Here is a 20,635-nt window from a genome sequence, read left to right as displayed (position 1 = left end):
ACCTGCCTTTTAAAATCTTTCCAACTTACTTAAAAAGATAAAAGAATACCTCGCCTTGGTTGCTGTAGGCACCTGAAACAATATTTACTCACCTCCTACTGATCTCAGTTGAGCAATATGGCATTGGAACAGAAATGCCTTTCAATTAGGGTCCCAAGCTACTGGTTACAGGTCTTCACAAGGGACAGCTACAGTTTATTCCTAGGTAATTGCTTCCTTGCACTTTGAAATTTCATCCTCATATTGTAAGAAAAGCAGCTGAATTTAATCAATGGAATTACCAGATACTCAAAAGTCATTCTGCCTGATCTATTCTGATTATACAAAATGATATTCAATAATAAACTGTAAAGCAGACTTTAATTAAATATTCAGTAATGAACTGAAGCATACAAAGCAATTTCTAATTCTACCCAGCTCTTTGGCTCACGCTTAACTTTCCAAAGGGCTAATATTAATAAAAATGATAGCTGGAATTAATGGCTTATTTCTTATCAATTTAATCTCAATATATTTGATCTTAAATGTTCTATAAACATGGAAAACTTTCCTCATATATATATATAATTATATGTGCAAGGTTGGGGTATTTTAATAAAGTCTCAATTGTTATCTATTACATAAAAATGAAATCATCTCCCAGTGAATACAGAATTTGCAGCAAGGATCAGACCACCGTCCATGAAATCAAAAATGTTCATTCCAAAGAGTCAGTATCAGAGTGTAAGGTCCAGGGAACAATGATGAAGCACGCATATTTAGGCTGACCAATGTTTAACATCTGGGGTTTTTTTATCATGAAATTAAACGGGCACATTTTGTGGCTGGGCTGACAAATTTCCATGTGAAGTTATGCAGAAGATAGTGCTGAACCTAAATGCAACCTAATTTCATGCATCTTCACTTTCAGGCCTCATATTATTGGTCATAAAATTGTATTTTTCATACACAGGCAAGAACAGACCTAAATTCCACTGAAAGCTAAAAATAACCTGGCACTTAAATCTCAAAACATCAGTAGAAGCTCAAGTTTACTTCAGAAAACCTAAAAGCTCAAACTTCTGTTATTGATGATGTTCGAACTCGCCACTACTGTGGTGGAGCTGAGCATTTTGGTACCTAACTCTTGCCCAAGTTCATAAACCAGGCCCCACCCTTAAGGCTCCTCAGGGGTTTAACTCAATAGATTTGCCCCTAACACCACCCAATACACTCCCAGCATGGAATACAGCATAAAGCAGAGCAGCCACTGATATTTCTCTTCAAAAACACAACAAAGTAGGGTAGTGCTGCTTCTGTTTTCCACTGAGACCCCTATGTAAGTCTCCCGCTCCCGCAGGAACTTTTACACATGAAATTGCTCCAGTTGCTAGAATTTTATGAAACTTGTAAGCTTCACTATTTTATTTGGACTCTAAAGTCCTGGAACTAAAATACAGATCTATACTTAAAAAAAGGCAAGTGTCTAAATAAGGATAACCTAGTGTTGGCAACTCTAAATTTATGTGCACTATTAAAAAGTGAAGTGTCTAGATGAGAGTAACGTAGCATTTGCAACACAACAGTTTTGTGATGTGTCCCTCATAAAACATAAAGGCAAATAACATGCAGACAGGGTTTTTTTCTTGAAAGTACAATTTCACTCAAAAATGCTAATTCCAGCCCTTCCAGCACATGCTAGATTTTATACTCGAGAGAATTTCCCTAAAGTTATCACAACGTTCACCTTTCTTAAAAACCCGGTAAAAATAACACTCAGATACTCCACACGGGATATAGAACAACAGGATTTCTCTGAATTTACTGAACAGCTCTGGCTTGAAAAGTCAGCCTGTGAGTCTGAAAGTTTTGGTGTCAGTTGTGCACATAGATCAAATCAATCACACCAGTGATTTTACCCAAACAAAGCAGACTGTGTTTTAAAACAATCAATGGTTAGTCAATGTAAATAAATTATCTCTACAATAATATTTATAATACAGGAGAGTGTTATTTCCTAGTCAAGTAGGAAATAAAACAAAATAAGCTAAACCCAGCTTTGACTACTCCAGACAGTGAAGCAAACCAATGTATGAAAACTATCAGTAGAAAGGAATTAGGTTTATTTTGATTTTCTATCATAGCCTTTAGTTTAAAAGAGGATCTTTTTAATCAGTTCTGTTATTTGCAGGTTTGTTCAAATTGATTTTTAAACCCAAGCCTTGACATTAATCACAAACATGTTAGGTAATTGCTTAAAGGCAATAATTGAATTAAGCACCTGTCTAGCAGCATTAGCAACAAGATCTAAAACAAAAGCATGAAAGAAAAGCCAGTACATTAAATGAAGATCATCATTAGGATAAAAGTACAGATACAGGATTTATTTTTTAATCTTATAATAAATACAAAATTAGATGATCTTTTTCTGATATAAGGAGAGAAGTAATTGTCATGAACTCAATTTCTGCTCCTTCCAATCTTACTTTAGTAGAAAACCAAATTTGAATGATTTTTCCTCAAACCACCTATGCTACAATTTCTCTGTACTGCTATGCTTTTTTGCCATGCCACATTGTAGTGAAAAGGAGACAAAAGACATTGATGATTTTTACTTTCTTTCAGCTGTTTGAATATGAAAGTGCCCAAAAGGCCTTAATGTATCTTCAGAACATCCTCCTGAGATGGGACAGTAATTTTACCGTGTTTGTCACAGAGAATACCAAATCAGAGACATTAGGCGCCTTGCCGTCCTCGCAGGGTAAAACTGCAGGGAGTCATCCCAAGATCCAGCTTTCCTGGATGCTATCCCAATGCTCTGGTCTACAAGACTAATTCAATTCTTAAACCAAAATCACCAGGTATGTCAACAAACACTCTAGAGACCTTTTTCTTCCTATGCCACTGAAAACAGTGAATTTCAATACCACTGTTTAGTTAGTAACCAAATCATTGGTTCAAGTTGCTCAGTTATAAGAACCTTCAGGCTAGGAGAACTAATTTCCTTTCCCTATCCTAACAGTCAGATTATATTTCTGACACTAGATAGATCAAACTCATTTGCAAGCAATAAACAAAAGCAACTTCAGGCAAGGAACTCTTGGCCATGTGGGAAAAAGTCAATCTCAACTGTCACCAACACCTTTGTTCAGTCACTCCACATCTGCAAAGCTTTACTTTTATACTCCATCCAGATGGAGGACATGACAGTCTGTAATGGGAAAATTTTTTTTAAAAAGTCACAGGTGCTTAACATCTATTGCTTTTTTCAGTCAGTGTGGACCACTAACTAATGCTTGGTTAACGTACATACTCTCCTCAGATCAGCAACCCACACTACCATTGCATATCTTTCCGTCTCACTTGCTAAAAGAGCTTGTCTACTGCTCTGCAAGACAATCAGACAGATTAAATCAAGTAGATGCACAGGTCCTACAAGAGAAAAACAAAACAGTCCAGGTGTGTAAATATTTAATTCAATTCCTAAAGTAAAATACCTAATGCACAATTCAAAGCCTGTAGCAGCCTGTAATAGCTTACAGCAATAACGTAAACCTTAAACCACTTAACACAAGATTAACAAAGGATATGCTCATCTTGGATATTTCATATCCTCAAACAAGAAGTATTTTAAAAATATTATTTCATGTTTTAATATATTATTGTTAAGCATTTTTAGGGCATCATGTGTGTTAAATGTGACCACTAATGATCCTACTGTTTTCCCTAGGATTTTGCAGTTAACATATGAAAGGCCAAAACGTACCAGTTCCCTTGCTTCTTCGAGCTGTTTCTCAACATTTGCAACCATCTGCTTCTTCTCATCTGAAATAGAATTGTGAAAATACCGATGTAATTGTGCTCTCACAATGAACTAAAAACATACCATTTCAAAAGCTTATATGGATGTTAAAACTGACTCCAGGGATTTATTCTGTGTGACATCATCATGCACTGATACCCACATTAGTAATTCAAACAAAATAAAAGAAGAATGGAGAATCCTTGAAGTCTTCTCCTTTGTTATGCAGCATTTGGTAGTTAGGAAAGCAGTTGCAGCTGCTCCAGGTGTACGAGTTATGCCTCAGCAGGCATTTGCTGAGTGTGTACAAATACCTGAGAAGGCACATACATAATGCCAAACAGAAAAAAAATTATGGTTTAAAAAGAAAGGCTTATCCTATTTATTTGGAAAATATGAGACGCACAAAACCAAGCATCCCACTTATAATGAATCCAGGTACCCAAGAAAAAAGAGGTTTCTACTCCCCTGTTCCTATGCTGGATCTAGAACCCTGTTTCTTCTGCTTCAACAGAAACAAATGAAATGCCATGGGAAGGACAAGAAAACCACTGTCTTCTAGTAGCAATCAAAATGTAGCTTAGTAATAAAAAATGAAAATTAAAAAAAATTAAAATCCATTATAAGCTATACGTATGAATTATCAACTGCCAGATTCCCCAACAAGCCTATATCCTAGCTATAAAGACCATGTCTGACTTTTGACCTGCTTCTAACCATCCATTCTCAGGCAGAGAATCCAGCATGAACTGAGAACTGAGATTCAGTATCACATCTGCCACCAATTGCTTGACCACTTGGTTTCTTACAGCACGAAAAGGGACTTTCTGAGGAATATTCAGTCACTGGATAATAAAAAGTCCCCACATTGCTTAAGTACTGTGGGCATTCAGGGGCTGCAAATACTGCCATTTGCACCACCTCATGCCCCTCTCATGGCCACATCTTCCATCCTTCTGACTGTAGAAGCACACATTGTCTCAATGCAGTTAACAACAAAACTCTGAACATATAGCCCTTCGTTTGAAACCAAGAGCATCATGAGACATCTGTGCTGGTGGATCACCTGATGAAGCTGATAAAAAGTGAATTGCACAGAAGTATCCCCAGTCATTTCTCCCCAGAGGTCTTGATGGATAAGTCTACATCGGCACAAGAGACTTCATTGTGTATCTTTAGACTTCATGGTTCTCTATTTTGGCCTGAATTCCTTTGCTTCTCTTCCAACATGGTATCCTTGTATCCTAGAACTGACACATTAAAGACCAAAAGGGACTAGCTGATGATCTCCTTTGATCCTCTGCATGCCACAAGCCACTGAATTACAAGGGGGACCCCCTTTATTAAATGTATATAATTTAGCTTCTCCCAGGCTGAAATGCGTTATTTGTCAGCAAACTTAGTGCCATAGGCAGGAATCAGGGGATGCTGAGGTAGCAACCAAACCCAGAATGTCTGCCATGTGAAGTAAAACATCCCCTTAAAACAACCTTCCTTAAAAGCAACAGAACCACTTCTGAAAGGACTATATTGCTACAGTTTTTGGTGAAGCATCCCCAGCATAAGCAAGTCATGTTTCAGCTGAGCCCTCCTGCTGCCGTTCTACAGTACCCTGCTTACATTTGCATGGGTCTATCCATCTATCTTCTCATTTACCTAAGACACTCTACACTCTCACCTAAGGACACAGGAACATCATGATCTGTTCTTCAGTTACACACACTGGAGCTCTGCCTGCATAGAGGATCAGGTTGAGGATTGTCTTTCCACCTTTAAATGCAGAGATCTCTGCAAATGACCAGATGTGCAAGGACTAGAAAAGCTATCTTCTGAGGATACAACAGTATGACAGGCAAAACGTAGCTAGAATAAAATCTTGAAGAACACTGAAGCCCGCCGAGTAAAAGGAACTCTACCAGTGGCACAAATGAGAAGTTAGAGCTCACCTCCACACCCTCCCAGTTTCCCTTCTTATCCTTGAAAGAGGCCCAGAATTTCATCAAGTAATCCTCTCTACAAAGCTAAAGCCATGGAAATAGCATGGAAATGGCTCTATCTTGCAAATCTGGAATTCACACTGCCACGTCTGGTGTATGCTATTACCGCAGAAGATGTAGGAAATGCTTTTTCTGCGTAGCACTTTTAGTTCTCTGCTAGCAATGTCTGTCTTTAATTCCCAACCAGGTCCATCCATGATGGCACCCAAGCCAGAAAATGTGATGGTCAGTTATTATCTTCCTAACATAACTAAACCCAGAAGAAAAGACAATCTATTACTTGTTTGCTGACACATTGCAATTCTTCTACCCAGCATCTCAAAATACCTCTGTTCTTTCCTTCATTTGGAGTCAGGCAAGGTGGCGATGGACAAAAGGAAAAACAATGTAAGATATAAAACACACAATATAATTTTATTGAAGTGAAATAAAATTTAAAAGAATAGCAGCAGAAAATAAATGTACTATAGCAATTTCAGTGTTTCCCCAAGTTTTACTGGATGACAATTTCCATACACATTAAGCAACCTGAACTCTAGGGATATAAAGTTGGGGTTTTGGAAATGATATTTCATGCTGTACAAATTCTGTGTGTACTTGTGATTACAAGAACTACCTAGCACTCTGCTGACCAGTAAGATCTTACCTACCCAGAGAAACAAAGGTACGAACCATTGGTAAGGAAAACTCATTAGCACACAAGGAGGACTGGCTGAAACTGTTCCCATAAAATTGAGGAAGTATTCCAATGATCTTCAATGGTTTAGTTACTTAAAGTTTAACCCAACTCCAGAGTTGCATTTTAACATTATCCCATCATTTATCAATACATCATCACCCAGCTGGTGACCAGAGCAACTGCTGGGAGCAAGGCCGACTGACAACAGGCCTTTGTTGTTCCTTCAAATACAGATGTGCGAGCAGGCACGTGGCAACATCTCGGCACTGCAGCTTTGGAGCAGTATCTTCACAGATTTCCAGGAAAGCAGCTGAATTTGTGGCAACTACTGATCCTCTAGTGCGTACACCACCATATAGTCCCCAGTGCAAGAAGAGGTAGCAGGATCCAGGGTCACTTTGGCAAGGAAAACCAAGCTTACCAAAGTATAAGTATCACCCACTAGGTTTTGCTTTCCTCTCTTCCTCTAGCCGCACCCATGTAAAATCCTGGTGGGAGTATGCTGCCTGGAGCCACCTGCCTGCAGGACTGCTGATACCTCCAGACCGGTCCTTGACATCAGCAACAGAAGCATTAACTGCAACACTATCAGTCAGAAAGCACTTGCTAGAATGGTTTTCAAACCGTTTACTTTCAGTTTTAATGCCACAGTTAAGCTAAGGAAACAACTTATTTCATAGTCAGAATTCCCATAGAATGGAGGGCACAATATCCACAGGATTCCTTGCTCGGAGGCTGCAGATGAGGTCAGACGGAGTTACTCAGAGTAATAGAAGCTTGCCACTAATCTAGCAAGTCAGGACAAGCAAGTTATGATCCAACTAAAGAACCTCATATTATTAACTGTATTACTCTACTGTGTCTTAGTACTTTTTTTTTTACTTGTCTTTTCAATCTGCCTATCTGATCATTTCCTTAAATACACTTCCATCAAATGAAATAATGAAAAAGGTTTTTTTTACAACTTTTTTTCTTAATTGATAATATCCTTTAAAGAAAAAAAATTTCTCCACCAAATATATCTAAATTTAGGACAGAATTTTTGCCTCCATATTTCTAGACAGAATGTCCTAAAGAAAATATTGCATGTAGCTTGTATAATTTAACTGGTCAAATTGACAAAATATGGATAAATATAAAGACTGGAAACAAAAGTGTTTTTTTCCTCCAGGTAAACATTTCCTCCATGTGTTTGTACACAAGGTTCTATCACTTTCTTAAAAGAAACAAGCTTTTACTACATTTTCCTCAGTTCTTTCAGCCTTGCCCTTGCATTAGTCACTGTTTTGTCCCGCCAAATACAGCAGTTGCAGAAAGGCAGAGATCTGCCTACAAGTGTAGAAGCATTGGTTTGACCTCACAACCAATAAAGAGATTTAAAAAATCTGGACCAAGACTGAGTAGTCTCATTGCTTGTGGAATTACTTCTTTTTATTAGTACTTGCTGAGGAAGAGACTGAGTAACAAAGGGCTTCAGTTCATAGACCACTTGCAGATTTTGCTGCGCTGGCTGAGGTGGTTTACATGTTCACCACTGCCAGAAGTTACTGTCCAACAGCAGAGAAAAATGCAACAACGCATGCGTTTCTGAGTTATAAAACTGGGTTCAAGAGGCACAACATAATCAACGAGACCTGAAACAGAGACAGTAAACTCCAGTACAGGGGTACAACAGTGTTGTGGTTTAGCCCCAGCCAGCAACTAAGCACCACGCAGCTGCTCGCTCACCCCCCCACGGTGGGACAGGGGAGAGAATCGGAATAGTAAAGTGAGGAAATTCATGGTTTGAGATAAAGACGGTTTAATAAGTAAAGCAAAAGCCGCGCACACAAGCAAAGCAAAACAAGGAATTCATTCCCCACTCCCCATGGGCAGGCAGGGGTTCAGCCATCCCCAGAGAAGACGGGCTCCATCACACGTAATGGTTACTTGGGAAGACAGACACCATAACTCCAAACGTTCCTCCACCCCTTCCTTCTTCTTCGTCCCAGCTTTATATACTGAGCATACGTTATATGGTATGGAATATCTCTTTGGTCAGCCTGGGTCAGCTGTCCTGGCCGTGTCCCATCCCAATTTCCCGTGCACCCTCAGCCTTCCTGCTAGCAGGCCAGCACGAGAAGCTGGACTGTCCTTGACTACTTAGCAACAACTCAAAACATCAGCATGTTATCGACATTTTCTCATCCCAAATCCAAAACATAGCCTCACACTAGCTTCTATGAAGAAAATTAACTCTATCCTGCCTGAAACCAGGACAAACAGAAAGTTAAAGGTGGGACTTTCTTCAGCTAAATCTGTTAAGAGACTGAAATGCAGTGTTTTGATTGCCCAGTAGAAAATGCAGGTATCGAGTATCAGAAGAATGACAGCACTCAAGTGTAAAACCATCACGACCCAGAGGCTACTGTGGTGAGAAAAGGCTAAGTATCAACATTTGTGCTGATAAAACTCCCAATTTAAATCAAAATAATCTCAAATATAAATCAAAATTTATATAAATTTCTGGTCAAATGACAAGACAGATGTTTCTCTGAAACACCGAGGAACGTTAATAAAACACATCAGCCAACGATCTTCATTCTTCAAAGACCTGTAGCAGCATCATAGAACATCTATTTAAAAGCCACTTCTCTATTTAGAACACTTTCTTTAATTCTCCAGATGATGTCTACCTCAGCAGAATACATTTCCTCCCAAGACGTTCTATTGTCCCTGCTGCTTATTTTTTCCAGTAGTATCAGAGTGCCTTTGTTACATTTCTTGCTGAACTATTTATGCATTTGTGACAACAGGATTGTTTGTTGAGCCACCATCCTCCTAGAACATGAGACAGCATCAAGTTCTGACAACACCAAATGCAGGAATGTTGCAAAAACAATTAACCAGTATTTCTCCAATTCAACTGAACGCGAAGCTTACAGCAGGTCCATCTTGGGCAGCAGAAGGAAATAAACCAGTCACTAGACTTCGGGAGATCTCTCTGTATTATGCAGAAGTAGCACAAGTCCTTACACTTTTCATCCTGCTTCTTCCAGCGTGGAGGAAGAAGGCCATCAGCAATCTCAAATCACTGCTGCTGAAAACTGACAACTCACGTGCATCTCTCCTCACATCCCCCTCCCGCCTCATAATCCTCTTTTTGAGGCTCTCCCAGCCATCTCCACAAGAACTAACTGGAACTTCTGGTGATGAAGAAGCAAAAATCTTGCAAATATTCCTATTAAGAAACAAGGGAAAAATGTGCATTTAAAATATTTGATTAAATAGTGTTCAGCATAGTCAGAGATTAATTTTTTTTTCCAAATGGTCAAATGCCACTATTAGCTAAGACTGCAATTTGTTTTGAAGTCATACATGAATTTTTTTGTCGAGGAAAGACAGAATAGCCCTGAAAACTGAAGCAATGCACTCACTCATAAACGTACAGTGAAGAAGGAGCTATAAAGCAAGCCAGTCCAAACCACGTACGACCAGCCTCAAATCCTAACATGGAAAAGCCACCTCTTAATAAAAAAAAAAAAAAGAAAAAATTAACAATTTTCTTATCTTGAGGCCTTTTAGCCCACTAACACACTACTGGTCCCACAGAGAACATCCATTCTTTCTCCTCTGAGAGGACAGCAAATTCTAAAAAACACCTTCCAATGGCCAGATAAAAGAATCATGATTTCAAAGCCTGATACTTCTAGGCTATGTCACTCTTTAAGACAATACTCTTTAAACATATCGTATTTAAGATCCAAAGTCTCCCTAAGTGAATGAGGGAGACTGATTCAAGGAAAAGATTATGGAAATCCACTACTACTAAGCAGAATATTCTTCCTACTATTGGACAGACACTGATGACTTTTAAAATCTACCCAATTAGGAAATTAAATCTTTATTCTTTTTCCATAAATCAGAGTAGCACCACTGATTTTCAGAAGAGGAGCCAGTAGTGTATTTATGATGTCTCCCTGTTCCTATGAGAGGTCCTTAAATTTACTCTGTTTAAAAGTGAACAGTCCTTTATGAGGCAGTAGGAAATACTGCCTTGATTAGGTACTTTACACTAGTGAAGAACTCACTGCACCCCCACAGTAAATTGTTCCAGTGGCCACTTGCAGGTTAAATATCATTTCTGAACAGACTAAATTACACCAGTTCTAAACTTCATTCACAGGAACTCTTTGGATCTCTCCCCTCTTCATTTTTTAAGTCTCCATTACAAAATAGAAAAAGCTTTCTATCTCATAAGTACCTGCAGATTGTAACTGAATTATCCTCGTGTGTCCTTTCTTTTAAGCTGAACAGCAAAATAGCTTTGTTAAGCCAATGAAAAGGCATAGTTTCCTGTCCTTTAATCATGCCTTTGATTGGTCACTGAACCCCAATTCATCAGAAGACTTTCTAACTTTCTAAGATTAGAATTGGACACAACCTTACCAAATGAGACAGATTTTTCTCAAAATCCCCGTTTATTCATTTCAGATGTATTTTGGACCTCTTCTTGGATCTCAGTACTTCCACTGAGATCATGTGTTTTAGTTGACCACCTACCTCAAATCCTGTTTAGAGTCACTACCTCACCATTTCGTGATGCACTTCCCACTCTAAAAGCAGGATGTTATTCTTTGGTCCTGGATGCATGATATTTTTTTCGTTTAGTCATATGGAAAAGTATACCATTAGTGTGTGTTTGTTCTCTCCTTACACGATATCTACCCCTAGGGTTTAAGTATCCTAAAGCTTTGGGAAATGTGCATAGGAAGCAGAGGCAGAAATATTTAATGACCTGGAAACAGAAGAGGCATTAAGCTGAGCTATGAGGGGGACAGATGAGAAATCCACTAGAAACCCCTCTGTGTCCTACTAGGAGGCCTATATTAGGGCATTGATTCATACTCGCTAGAAGAGTCAGTGGACTGGTTAAAGACATTGTAATTTTCAGCTTTCCACCCTAACATTCTTATAGACATCATCTCTACTGCAGGGATACATCATTAATCAGACCATGAATGCTGCAGGCTACTGACAAACATGTTAAAGTAAATGAATGCTGATTCCTTTGAATCTGCTTCTACATGTGAGTCACCAGAGTCAATTATCCAAATCAAATGTTTTAACAGTAGGCAGCAAAAAACCAGATTTGGATTAAATCATGCACAAATTCTGTCTATGCCACATGAAAATGACTCGATTTCCATTACTGATTTGTGGCACAAGCACAATAAAAAGCATTTAGTAGCAATGCTGGTACAGGAAACATCCACCCAGCTCTGACCCCTGCTCTGCTCAGCCTTTCAGTTGCAGTGGCATAACTGTGCGTGGCCCCACAAGAAGTCAGAAGGAAGGGCTGACCCTTACAGCTGACCAGCAAGTATCCTGTCGGGTTATTCTTAATACATCTCATAAGACAACTCGTTGTTTGAACAGATGTGCACCTGGGGCAGGGAGGCGAATCCTGACTCTGCCGTGTAAGGAGCAAGAAAACACATTCGGGTGACGAGACGCACTGACAGATCACGCTAAAAACACACAAATACACTAACACACGCACACCCCGCCACCAACCCAAGCGCTTGTTGTTGGGCTGCCGAAGGCTCCGGGAGCCGGACAGGCTCTTACAGACGAGCAGGACGGGCCTGCGGTGCAGAGCGAGAGCCGCGAAGGCGGAGAGCAGCGCAGTGGGAGCCCAGCACGCCGGGCGACGACGGCCCCTCCGCGGCGCTAGGCGAGCAGTAGCAATCCGCCCCCTCCTCAGGCGCCCGCCGCTCACCTCCTACCAGCTTGGGCACCTTCCCAATCCTGCCCGTGATCTCGGCAGTCAGCACCGCGAAGTCCTGCTCGTAGCTCTCGAAGTCGGAGGACATGGCGGCGGTGGCGGTGCTGGGGGAGGCCGCGGCCCCGCTGCGCTCCGCGGAGACGCCGCGCTCAGCCGGCCGCGCTCAGGCAGCTCCGCAACAAGCCGCTTCCGCGTTCTGCTACCCACAAAGGCGTCCCCTCCACCTCTTGGCACCTCGCTACAGGTTCCGGCGAAACTCTCCGCCCCCGCTCATGTGCTTTAACCAGCACAGCCCAGCTCCACCCCTTAGCTGTCTTCGCTTGGGGGCTCGAACTGCAGCCCCAGGCCCGGAGGAGGCAGTGGTGGTCCCCTCGTGCTCGGCAACCCGGGCTCTTGCAGGCCACTGCACCCCGCCTTATAACTCTGCTCCTTCAGCAGGGCGGGGGCGCAGGGATGAGGCTGCGGCGCTATGCGTGGGAAGCTGTTTCCAGGCGGGACCCTACTGCCAACGGACTTCCAGGCCCAGCGGGCCGTGGTGGTGTCACTGCCGGGGGGCGGTGGCTGAGCCGGTGGCGCCGGCGGCGAGCGCGGGCTCCGCTCCCCGCCTACCCGGGCCGGCGGGGCGGGGCCGAGGCCTGGCGGGCCCCGGCGCCTCCCCTTCCCCTTCCTCACGGCGCTGCCTCTCTCTCGGCAGCCGGCGGTACGGTGCGGGGTTTAGCGCGGCGGGAGCCATGCGCGGCGGCGGAGCAGCAGCGGGCGGGCGGCGGTAGCGGCCATGGGCGGGCCGGAGGGGCTGCGCCGCGCGCGGCGGCTGTGCCACTGGGGGCCGCTGGTGGCCCTGGCCGTTGTGGCCGTGTGCTCCGCTACGGCCATGGCGGACGCCGCACTGTGGTACTGGCCCTTGGACACCGCCGGGGGAAGCGTCAACTTCATCATGCTCCTCAACTGGACCGTCATGATCCTCTACAACTACTTCAGCGCCATGTTTGTCGGCCCGGGGTACGTCCCTCTGGGGTGGACGCCGGTAAGCGCTGGCATTCGATCGCCTCATCCCCGGGGCGGGGGCGGGGGCGACGTGGGGAGCGGCGGGCCTGCCTGCCCTTGCGCCGGGGACGGCCTCCCTGAGAGGAGCATGTGCCGAGATCGGAAGGACGGGAGAAATCGCGTACCTTTTGAGGCCACCATTTCTCCTTTCTCCCCGAAGAAGGCAGCCTGCCCCTCAGGCCGCTCCTTTCTCCCGGTCGTGTTCCGACATCTTCACTTTCTGCCTCTCTTCCCGCCTTGGTGCTGTTTCCAGTGTGCTCCAGCTTACTCCAGCCCTTCCTTGTTCGGCCTGCTAGGGTGACCTGGGGCTGAACGGCAGGGCTTGGTCGTTGGCAGTACTCGTTGTGTTTTATGGATGCTTCTGAAAGCAAAACAACAGGAAACAAGTGCTGTTAGCCAGGAATGAGAACTTCAAGGTTGTCTGTGTGCTCACGCAGACGCTGTTGTATTGAAGTCTTTGCTGCTAGTAATAGGGATTAGAAGAACTTCATTTAGCAAATTTAATTTTTTTTTTATGTCAGCCTGGAAATTACACGTGTATCGTATGTTCAGTACAGTGTTATAAGTCGTGGTAGAAATCTGCATTTCCCTTGCTGCAGTAATCTCTTGGAAGAGTAGTAGTCAAGGACCAGAATGATACAGGTTCAGTATCTCAAGACAGCTGGCCAGAGTTTGTGTTCCAGTGGCATGACTTAAAGATTAGTAATAATCACATTTCTACTTGTGGAATATTTCTCGGGACCAAGTCTAGTGAGAAGAGGATCCTGATGTAGTCCTAGCAGAACAACTCGGTATTCCACTTCATGGATTCTGGCCAGCATTACTACTTGCTATCCACAAGTCTCCCTGTTTCTCCTCTTGCTGTAGTTAGTGTATGTATGTAAGAGAGAGAGTGGCAAACAAGAGCTAGTTGAATGTTAATGCTTACCAGTACAGTATCTTAGTAGTAAGCCTAGATTGGCTTATGGTATGAAATGGAAACACAAGGTGCACAAGTGCTTTTTTTTTTTCTTCAACTTTTAAAGGCCTGGTGCTGTTTTTTACTCTCAGAACTTCACTATGCAGCCCAGCTTGTACAGTCACTCTTCCTGATGGAAGAACTGTTTAATTTTTTTAGCAACTGTCGCTTTCAACAGTGGGAGATGGCTGTGTTGATAGCCAAGAGATTATTTCATGTTGTTTTTTTTCTCTCCTTGCCACCTACCATTAAATAGGGTTGGGTTATGAAGCACACCCTGTCAGAAGAAAGCAAAGATGCTTAGGCTAGGAAAGTGCCAAGATATGTATTGCCAGTAGAATTATGTGTATGTCTAACACACCTATTTTTCTGTTTAAAGGAAAAATCTCAGGACTGCATGTATCTCCAATACTGTAAAGTGTGTCAGTCTTACAAGGCACCACGTTCACACCACTGTCGAAAGTGTAACAGGTACCATCTGTCTTTAAAATTGTTTAAAGTCCATATTAAAGCAGCTTCTAATCTGATGATGAGCTATTAATGTAATGTGTTCTTCCAAGTCATGTACTGTGCATTTTTAAAAGACTTTCATATGAACACTGTACCTGTTTCAAATATTTCAACTTTCTAGTTGTATGATTTCTGTATGGTTTTACTGGGTTTTAGTTCAATAAATAAATCCATCTTTTAACATTTTCTTTTTAGCTTGAAATCAGTTCCTCTTAAGAACTTCTTGAAAGTATTAACAAAACATTGCAGTTTCAGGGAAGTGAGCGTGTGCAAATACCTAAAAATCTTTCAGTCCTTTAAGTTCTGAATCCAAACATTCTCAGACAGTAGAAAAGCCTATTCTGTTATATTTCCAAATGGCAGTTAAATGTTGATTTGAGTAGAAATTTTGGCCTGTTCTTTTACTCTTCACTAAAGGTTTGTTTTTTGAGGGGAGTCTGCCTGCTAAGTGAACTAGTAAGCCTTTTGGGTTAACTTAAAAAATTTGTGCCTTGTTATGTGTTAGTCTTTCAACAGACTTGTTCTGAGGTAAAGGATGCTTTTATTATAAACAGCTGTGCTGGAATTTAGTGCAGCTTGAAAAAAAAGCAAGCCACTTCAGCTGTCTGCAGTCTAGGCTGTAATTGCATTTATCTTGAGTTTACTGGGCAGGTCCTCCTCTGAAGGACTATTAGAGAAAATGGTAGAAGGATATTGCAACATATGCATTCGTTTGTTATTTCTGTAAACACAAGATGCATGGTCAGTGTGCTTTTAGGAAGTAGAGACTGAAACTGTAGAGCAGTGCAGTAATTTGGCTGCATCAGCCTGAGATTTAAAATTAGACTCTCTTCCTTGAGTGACAATCTTTACGCTGAGGACTTAGAAAACGGCAGCAGATCCTGGTGATTTCCTGTGCAAAAGCAAGTTCTTTAATTTATCTTTTGTCAAATAAAACAGAAGAAACTGCAGTGCATTCTGCAAATCATTTTGCTGATATGCTTTAAGAATTTTCTGCTCCCTGAACTCTGGCCAAAGTAACTCATTCTGCATGTATTTCTAGCCTGTTGCAATGAAGTAGGTAACTTAAACCACTGCTGAAAGTCTTCTATGCTGTGGCAAGTTTCAGTGCATGAGTGGAGTCACTTCTTGTGGCTCACCTGAATGGGGTGAGGTTTCTAGCTAAGATCTAGGAACTTCTTCAGAAACACTTGTGCTTATAATTATATGTTCAAGAACTTGTACAGTGGCAGTTGGGCATATGCTAATGAAGAGTAGTTAATTCTTTAAAAGGGAGAGATTTCCTGTTGGACATGGACTAGCTTAAAAGATGAGGCCAGTAGTTACAGAACAATTAACTTCTATTTTCAGAGGAGCTGGATATTTGTGTAATTTGATCCTTTGTTTATGACTTAGGTTTGGTGCAGATGAATTGCAGCATTATAATTAGTAACTTTTTACACGTGTCAAGTTAAATAAATGCAATTTGGGATGTGAACAAATCTTTTATCAGGTGTGTTTTTGCACCTCTAAGCTAAACCAAAATAACAAGCTTTATATTGAATAGAAGAGTGCCTCTAGGGTTTTTATGCTTGTTAAATAGATTTTGAAAAGGATTTACAGTGGTGTAAGGTCAACACATAGCAATTGATGAAGCTTTCAGAGGGTCTACTACTGAAAAGAAAGCGGCATTAACACGCTTCTGTGTGTGTATCTCTATATGTTCTTTTTGCAAATAGTTGGCAGGGGATTTGCTATTTCCTTTATTTTCCTGGTGTGCTTATTTAAAAAAATTGACAATAATATTAGTGCTTAATTGTGTTGATGGTTCTTCCCATCCTAGGCCTCTGTCTCCTGACTCTGGAATATGCTGTTTATTAGCAACTAGCAAGTTGGAGTAAAGAGGAGGAGGGATAATTAGGGAGGGTAGGACCTAGGAGCACTTTTTGGTTTGCTATCTTTCACTCTACAACATGAAATATCATTCTAAATAGCAACAGAAAGACACTATTGTGTTGATCTGTTGGAAATTGGTGGGTTTAAATGAATTGAGGTTGAGTAGTAGAAAGCTAGTTGTCCCTTTCTTTGAGCTTTTTGGAAAAATGTCATGAATGTCCTTTGTATTAATCAATACTTATTATTCACAGATGTGTCATGAAGATGGATCACCATTGTCCTTGGATCAACAACTGTTGTGGATACCAGAATCACGCATCTTTTACACTGTTTCTCCTCTTAGCTCCACTGGGATGCATTCATGCTTCTTTCATATTTGTTATGACTATGTACACCCAGCTTTACAACAGAGTAAGAAAACATAATTAAATGCTTAAAATATTTTTTAAGTCAGATGAGTAATTTACTTCTGGAAGTATGAGATGATTTGTTTTCCTGAGAAGCAGCATATGGAATTCCTTGTTATTCTTTCAACATGTACTCTCAGTTCTGCTCTCTGCGTGTGAGAAGTATATTCATTAATTGGAGTAGGATTCAGAGAGAGTTTTTCTTTTCTTTTCTTTTTTTTTTCCCCCTCTGTTGCTTGTCATAATCACCGAGAGTTTCCTAGAGCTTTGCATTGACTGAAGACAGTTTCTGAGTAGTACTTTATATAGAGGCAGGCAGGCTGTGTTCTGGCTGCCACAGAAACTAGCTTCTATTTATTTCCCACACACAAGTTAGATGCTATTTATTTTCTTTTGCTTGCAACTTTTTTAGAGTTGTATCCGTTTCTTTAAGGAGAAAAAAGTCCGTTATTTTTGGAACGAAAACAAAATTGTTGAATTTGTTTTAAATGGGAAAAATTAACTCTAGCAACAATAAGCAAAGCTTGTTCTGCAATACATCCCTTATCTCAGATCCATGGTTAAGATTATGAGCTTTGATTTTAGCCTTTGTGATTGCAATGAAGAGCTTGAACACATCAACTGAATGTAACAGATGAAGGCTGTGTTTGCAGAGCAGTAATGTTAAGAATTGCTATCTGCTAAAGCTTTCAGAGAAAAATCCGTAGCATTTCCGTTGAAAATGGATACTGTGCTATGCAACCATTTTGTATCTGAAACTGGTGAATAAGTTTTTGTTAGTGTGCCAGAGTCCAGATTTTTTTGCAGATTTTAGGTCTAACTTGTGGAGCTTGCAAGATGGTGATTTTGGTTTAGCTTTCCATCTAGAGAAGGCCTACATCTAGCAAAGAATGTATTTCTGAAGAGGAGGTGTCTTTTGAATACATCTTTTTTTTATTTTTAGTTATTCCACTTGCATTATAAACCTGTCAGAAGTTGGGCATCTACCCTCAGAGCCAGATTTCTTATTGATAATTTGTTTTGTTTCAGCAGTCAGAATGTTCTAGAGATGAATTATGATATTTTCCCTTTGCAGATATCTTTTGGGTGGAGTTCTGTAAAGATTGATATGAGTGCAGCCAAAAGAGACCCTCGACCCATTATTCCCTTTGGACTGTCGGCATTTGCTGCATCTTTATTTGCCTTAGGACTGGCATTAGGAACAACTATTGCTGTTGGCATGCTGTTTATTATCCAGGTAAGTTTATGGCTTCTGTTATAAAGAAGTTAAAAGCTGTAAGTTTTGCCTGGCTGTGGAGCAGAAACAGAATTCAGAGTTGAGGTAGGAGCTGTTGTTTGGAGCTTATGTTGCTGTGTAACTTTTCCAGGGTCTTACGTTGCTTTCTTCCAGTTACTCTGTTGTTACCACAATTGTTATAATAAAATACATATACATTATCATTAATATAAAATAATATTTTTTTCCTTATGGGAGAAGTTGGAGGTGAATATCCAATGAACTAAGAAAACATGAGATGGGCTTTATAAACCCTCTGGAAAAGGCAAAATACTTGGTATTTCAGGAGTACATACCCCTATCCCTGAAACCAGGGTATAAACAAGCCTGATATATTACTTCAAATTCTTGAGATCTTTGGAAAGAAACAAAAATACCCATTTTAAGCCTAAACTGAAATACTATGTGATACGTCTAAGTGTATAGTTCTAGAGGATAGCATTAGCATATATCTGTGGTGAATCTTAATTTTGAATGTTTTATATGTTTTAGTTAAGCCTGTAAAAGTTGCTTTGTTGTTTTAAAGCACATGTAGTTTGTTAAATGAGGGGGTTTTTTTGCCTAACTGATGTATTTCTGCAGAAAATCAACCCTAATTTCACCTAACACTTTTATTGTAGATGAAAGTAATTTTGACAAATAAAACTTCAATCGAGTCTTGGATTGAAGAAAAGGTAAGCTTTTATTACAGTAGTCTGTACTGTATTGTTACAAAGTTTATTCTCCATACTTATCCATTTCTTGTTTCACCTCTCTGGATTTAAACCAAAGGTGTCGTTTCAATTCACCATTGACTTACCATCTACAGCCAGCTTTTCCCTTACTGTCTCTGAAGGTTACTGCAATAGATGAGAAACCATTAAACTGCATATTTTTCTTTTGTTTTTTTGTTTGGGGGAATTTGTGTGAACATAGAATACTTGCTTTTAAGAGACTTTGCTTATCTACTTGGAATATGTGGGTGTTTTCATCTGAAGCTTGAGTTGTCTTTGCTTCTCGTTATGCCTGCCTGTGTCTTTAATTGTCAACCTCCCCTACCCATTCTAGATGGCATGTTTTGGCTCATGATTTTCCTCATTTTCTACTTCTCTGATTAAACTTGGGAAGATTTTCCTTGATTTTGAAGTAGTCCTAGAAAATAATGAGATACCTAGTCTTCTCTCTTAAATTTCTCTGTGATTTCTGTATCTTTATAGAGGTTTTCACAAGATTTTTCAGAAGAAATAAAGCCAAGCAGCAGAAGCTAAGTTTAAAAAGTGACTCAGTGTTCAGAAACTAGTTTGGTGCTACCAGGTTATTTTGTATAAGTCCACAATATTATCTTGCTGTCTCTCTCTTATTCTGTGTCAAAATCAGCATGAGGAGCTTGACTTGTGTATAAGTACCTCAGTACTGTAATGTCTTCTCTTTGCACGGAATCTAGCTTAGCTGGATCCTAGTCCCATTAGACCATTGAATAATAGGACAATGGAACATAAATGAAAGAAAACCCTGTTACAACTATATAGTAGAATTTGGAATAATCTGTTTAAAATTTTATTGTAAAACACAGACTGCTAATGTATCCCTTCTGAAAACTAAGCACAGACTGTAATATAAATGACATTATTGCAACAAAGAGTAAACTCTTCTGTGGCTGCTCCACTAGGTGTCACCCTTACTGAAAGAATGAAATGTTCATGACTGCAGAGTGTGGGCAATTCGGAGCATGCCTGTATATGCAGTTCTTGGCGGTGGAATAGACCCTACTAATGTTGAATTATGCTCATGATCATTCATCAAAGAATCCTGAGCTGTGGAAGTCTTTGTATGTAACTGAGAAATAGTTGGGCATTAGTCTTTGAAAAAAGCCATAAAATAAATCAGAGCATGGAGTGGATTAATCAGTGTAGCCAGTTGACTCTGTTGTTAAAGAGTAAAGCGGCAGGGGGACACACGACCCAAACCAGGCACACTTCTAAATGCCATGGTTCTTGTAAGTAGTTTTAAAAGCCTGGCTTAGTATAGCAGGGATTTTGTGCTCTTGCCTCAGAAATGTTTGCCATTAGCTCTCATGGACCCATACAGGGCTTATAATCTGGCCTTCTGAATATTTGCTGCTCAGTTGCAGTTTGTAGTGTATTTTTTTATGTACTGTATTTCTTATTATTTTCCAGGCCAAAGACAGAATCCAGTACTACCAAACGGGTGAGACCTTTATTTTTCCCTATGACATGGGAAGTAAATGGAAGAACTTCAAGCAAGTGTTTACATGGTCTGGGATTCCTGAGGGAGATGGCCTGGATTGGCCAGTAAGAGATGGCTGTCATCAATACAGTTTGACGGTAATTGATCTTCAATG

At 40.7% G+C, this 20,635-nt stretch overlaps 2 protein-coding genes across 4 annotated transcripts in view; one reads left to right on the top strand and one right to left on the bottom strand.

Annotated features, from left to right (window-relative positions):
- The window catches only part of VTI1A (vesicle transport through interaction with t-SNAREs 1A), a gene marked incomplete at its 5' end in the record, with an annotated part of 274,237 nt that extends 261,925 nt beyond the window's left edge, over positions 1–12,312 (bottom strand). For both annotated transcript variants that reach the window (XM_082002562.1, XM_082002563.1), the window contains 2 exons: positions 3,746–3,804; positions 12,219–12,312. In XM_082002562.1, coding sequence (XP_081858688.1) covers positions 3,746–3,804; positions 12,219–12,312 — 153 coding nt within the window. The remainder of the gene's footprint in view (positions 1–3,745; positions 3,805–12,218) is intronic.
- A 687-nt stretch (positions 12,313–12,999) lies between these two features.
- Positions 13,000–20,635, top strand: part of ZDHHC6 (zDHHC palmitoyltransferase 6) — a gene marked incomplete at both ends in the record, with an annotated part of 54,883 nt that continues 47,247 nt past the window's right edge. For both annotated transcript variants that reach the window (XM_082002129.1, XM_082002130.1), the window contains 6 exons: positions 13,000–13,248; positions 14,606–14,697; positions 16,863–17,022; positions 18,094–18,255; positions 18,915–18,968; positions 20,451–20,618. In XM_082002129.1, the coding sequence (XP_081858255.1) occupies positions 13,000–13,248; positions 14,606–14,697; positions 16,863–17,022; positions 18,094–18,255; positions 18,915–18,968; positions 20,451–20,618 (885 nt within the window). The remainder of the gene's footprint in view (positions 13,249–14,605; positions 14,698–16,862; positions 17,023–18,093; positions 18,256–18,914; positions 18,969–20,450; positions 20,619–20,635) is intronic.

The sequence above is a fragment of the Phaethon aethereus genome (assembly GCF_964289735.1).
Source record: "Phaethon aethereus genome assembly, chromosome: 7".
NCBI lineage: Eukaryota > Metazoa > Chordata > Aves > Phaethontiformes > Phaethontidae > Phaethon > Phaethon aethereus.
Note: the sequence above shows the minus strand (reverse complement) of the source record. Positions and strands in the feature narration are given on the sequence as shown.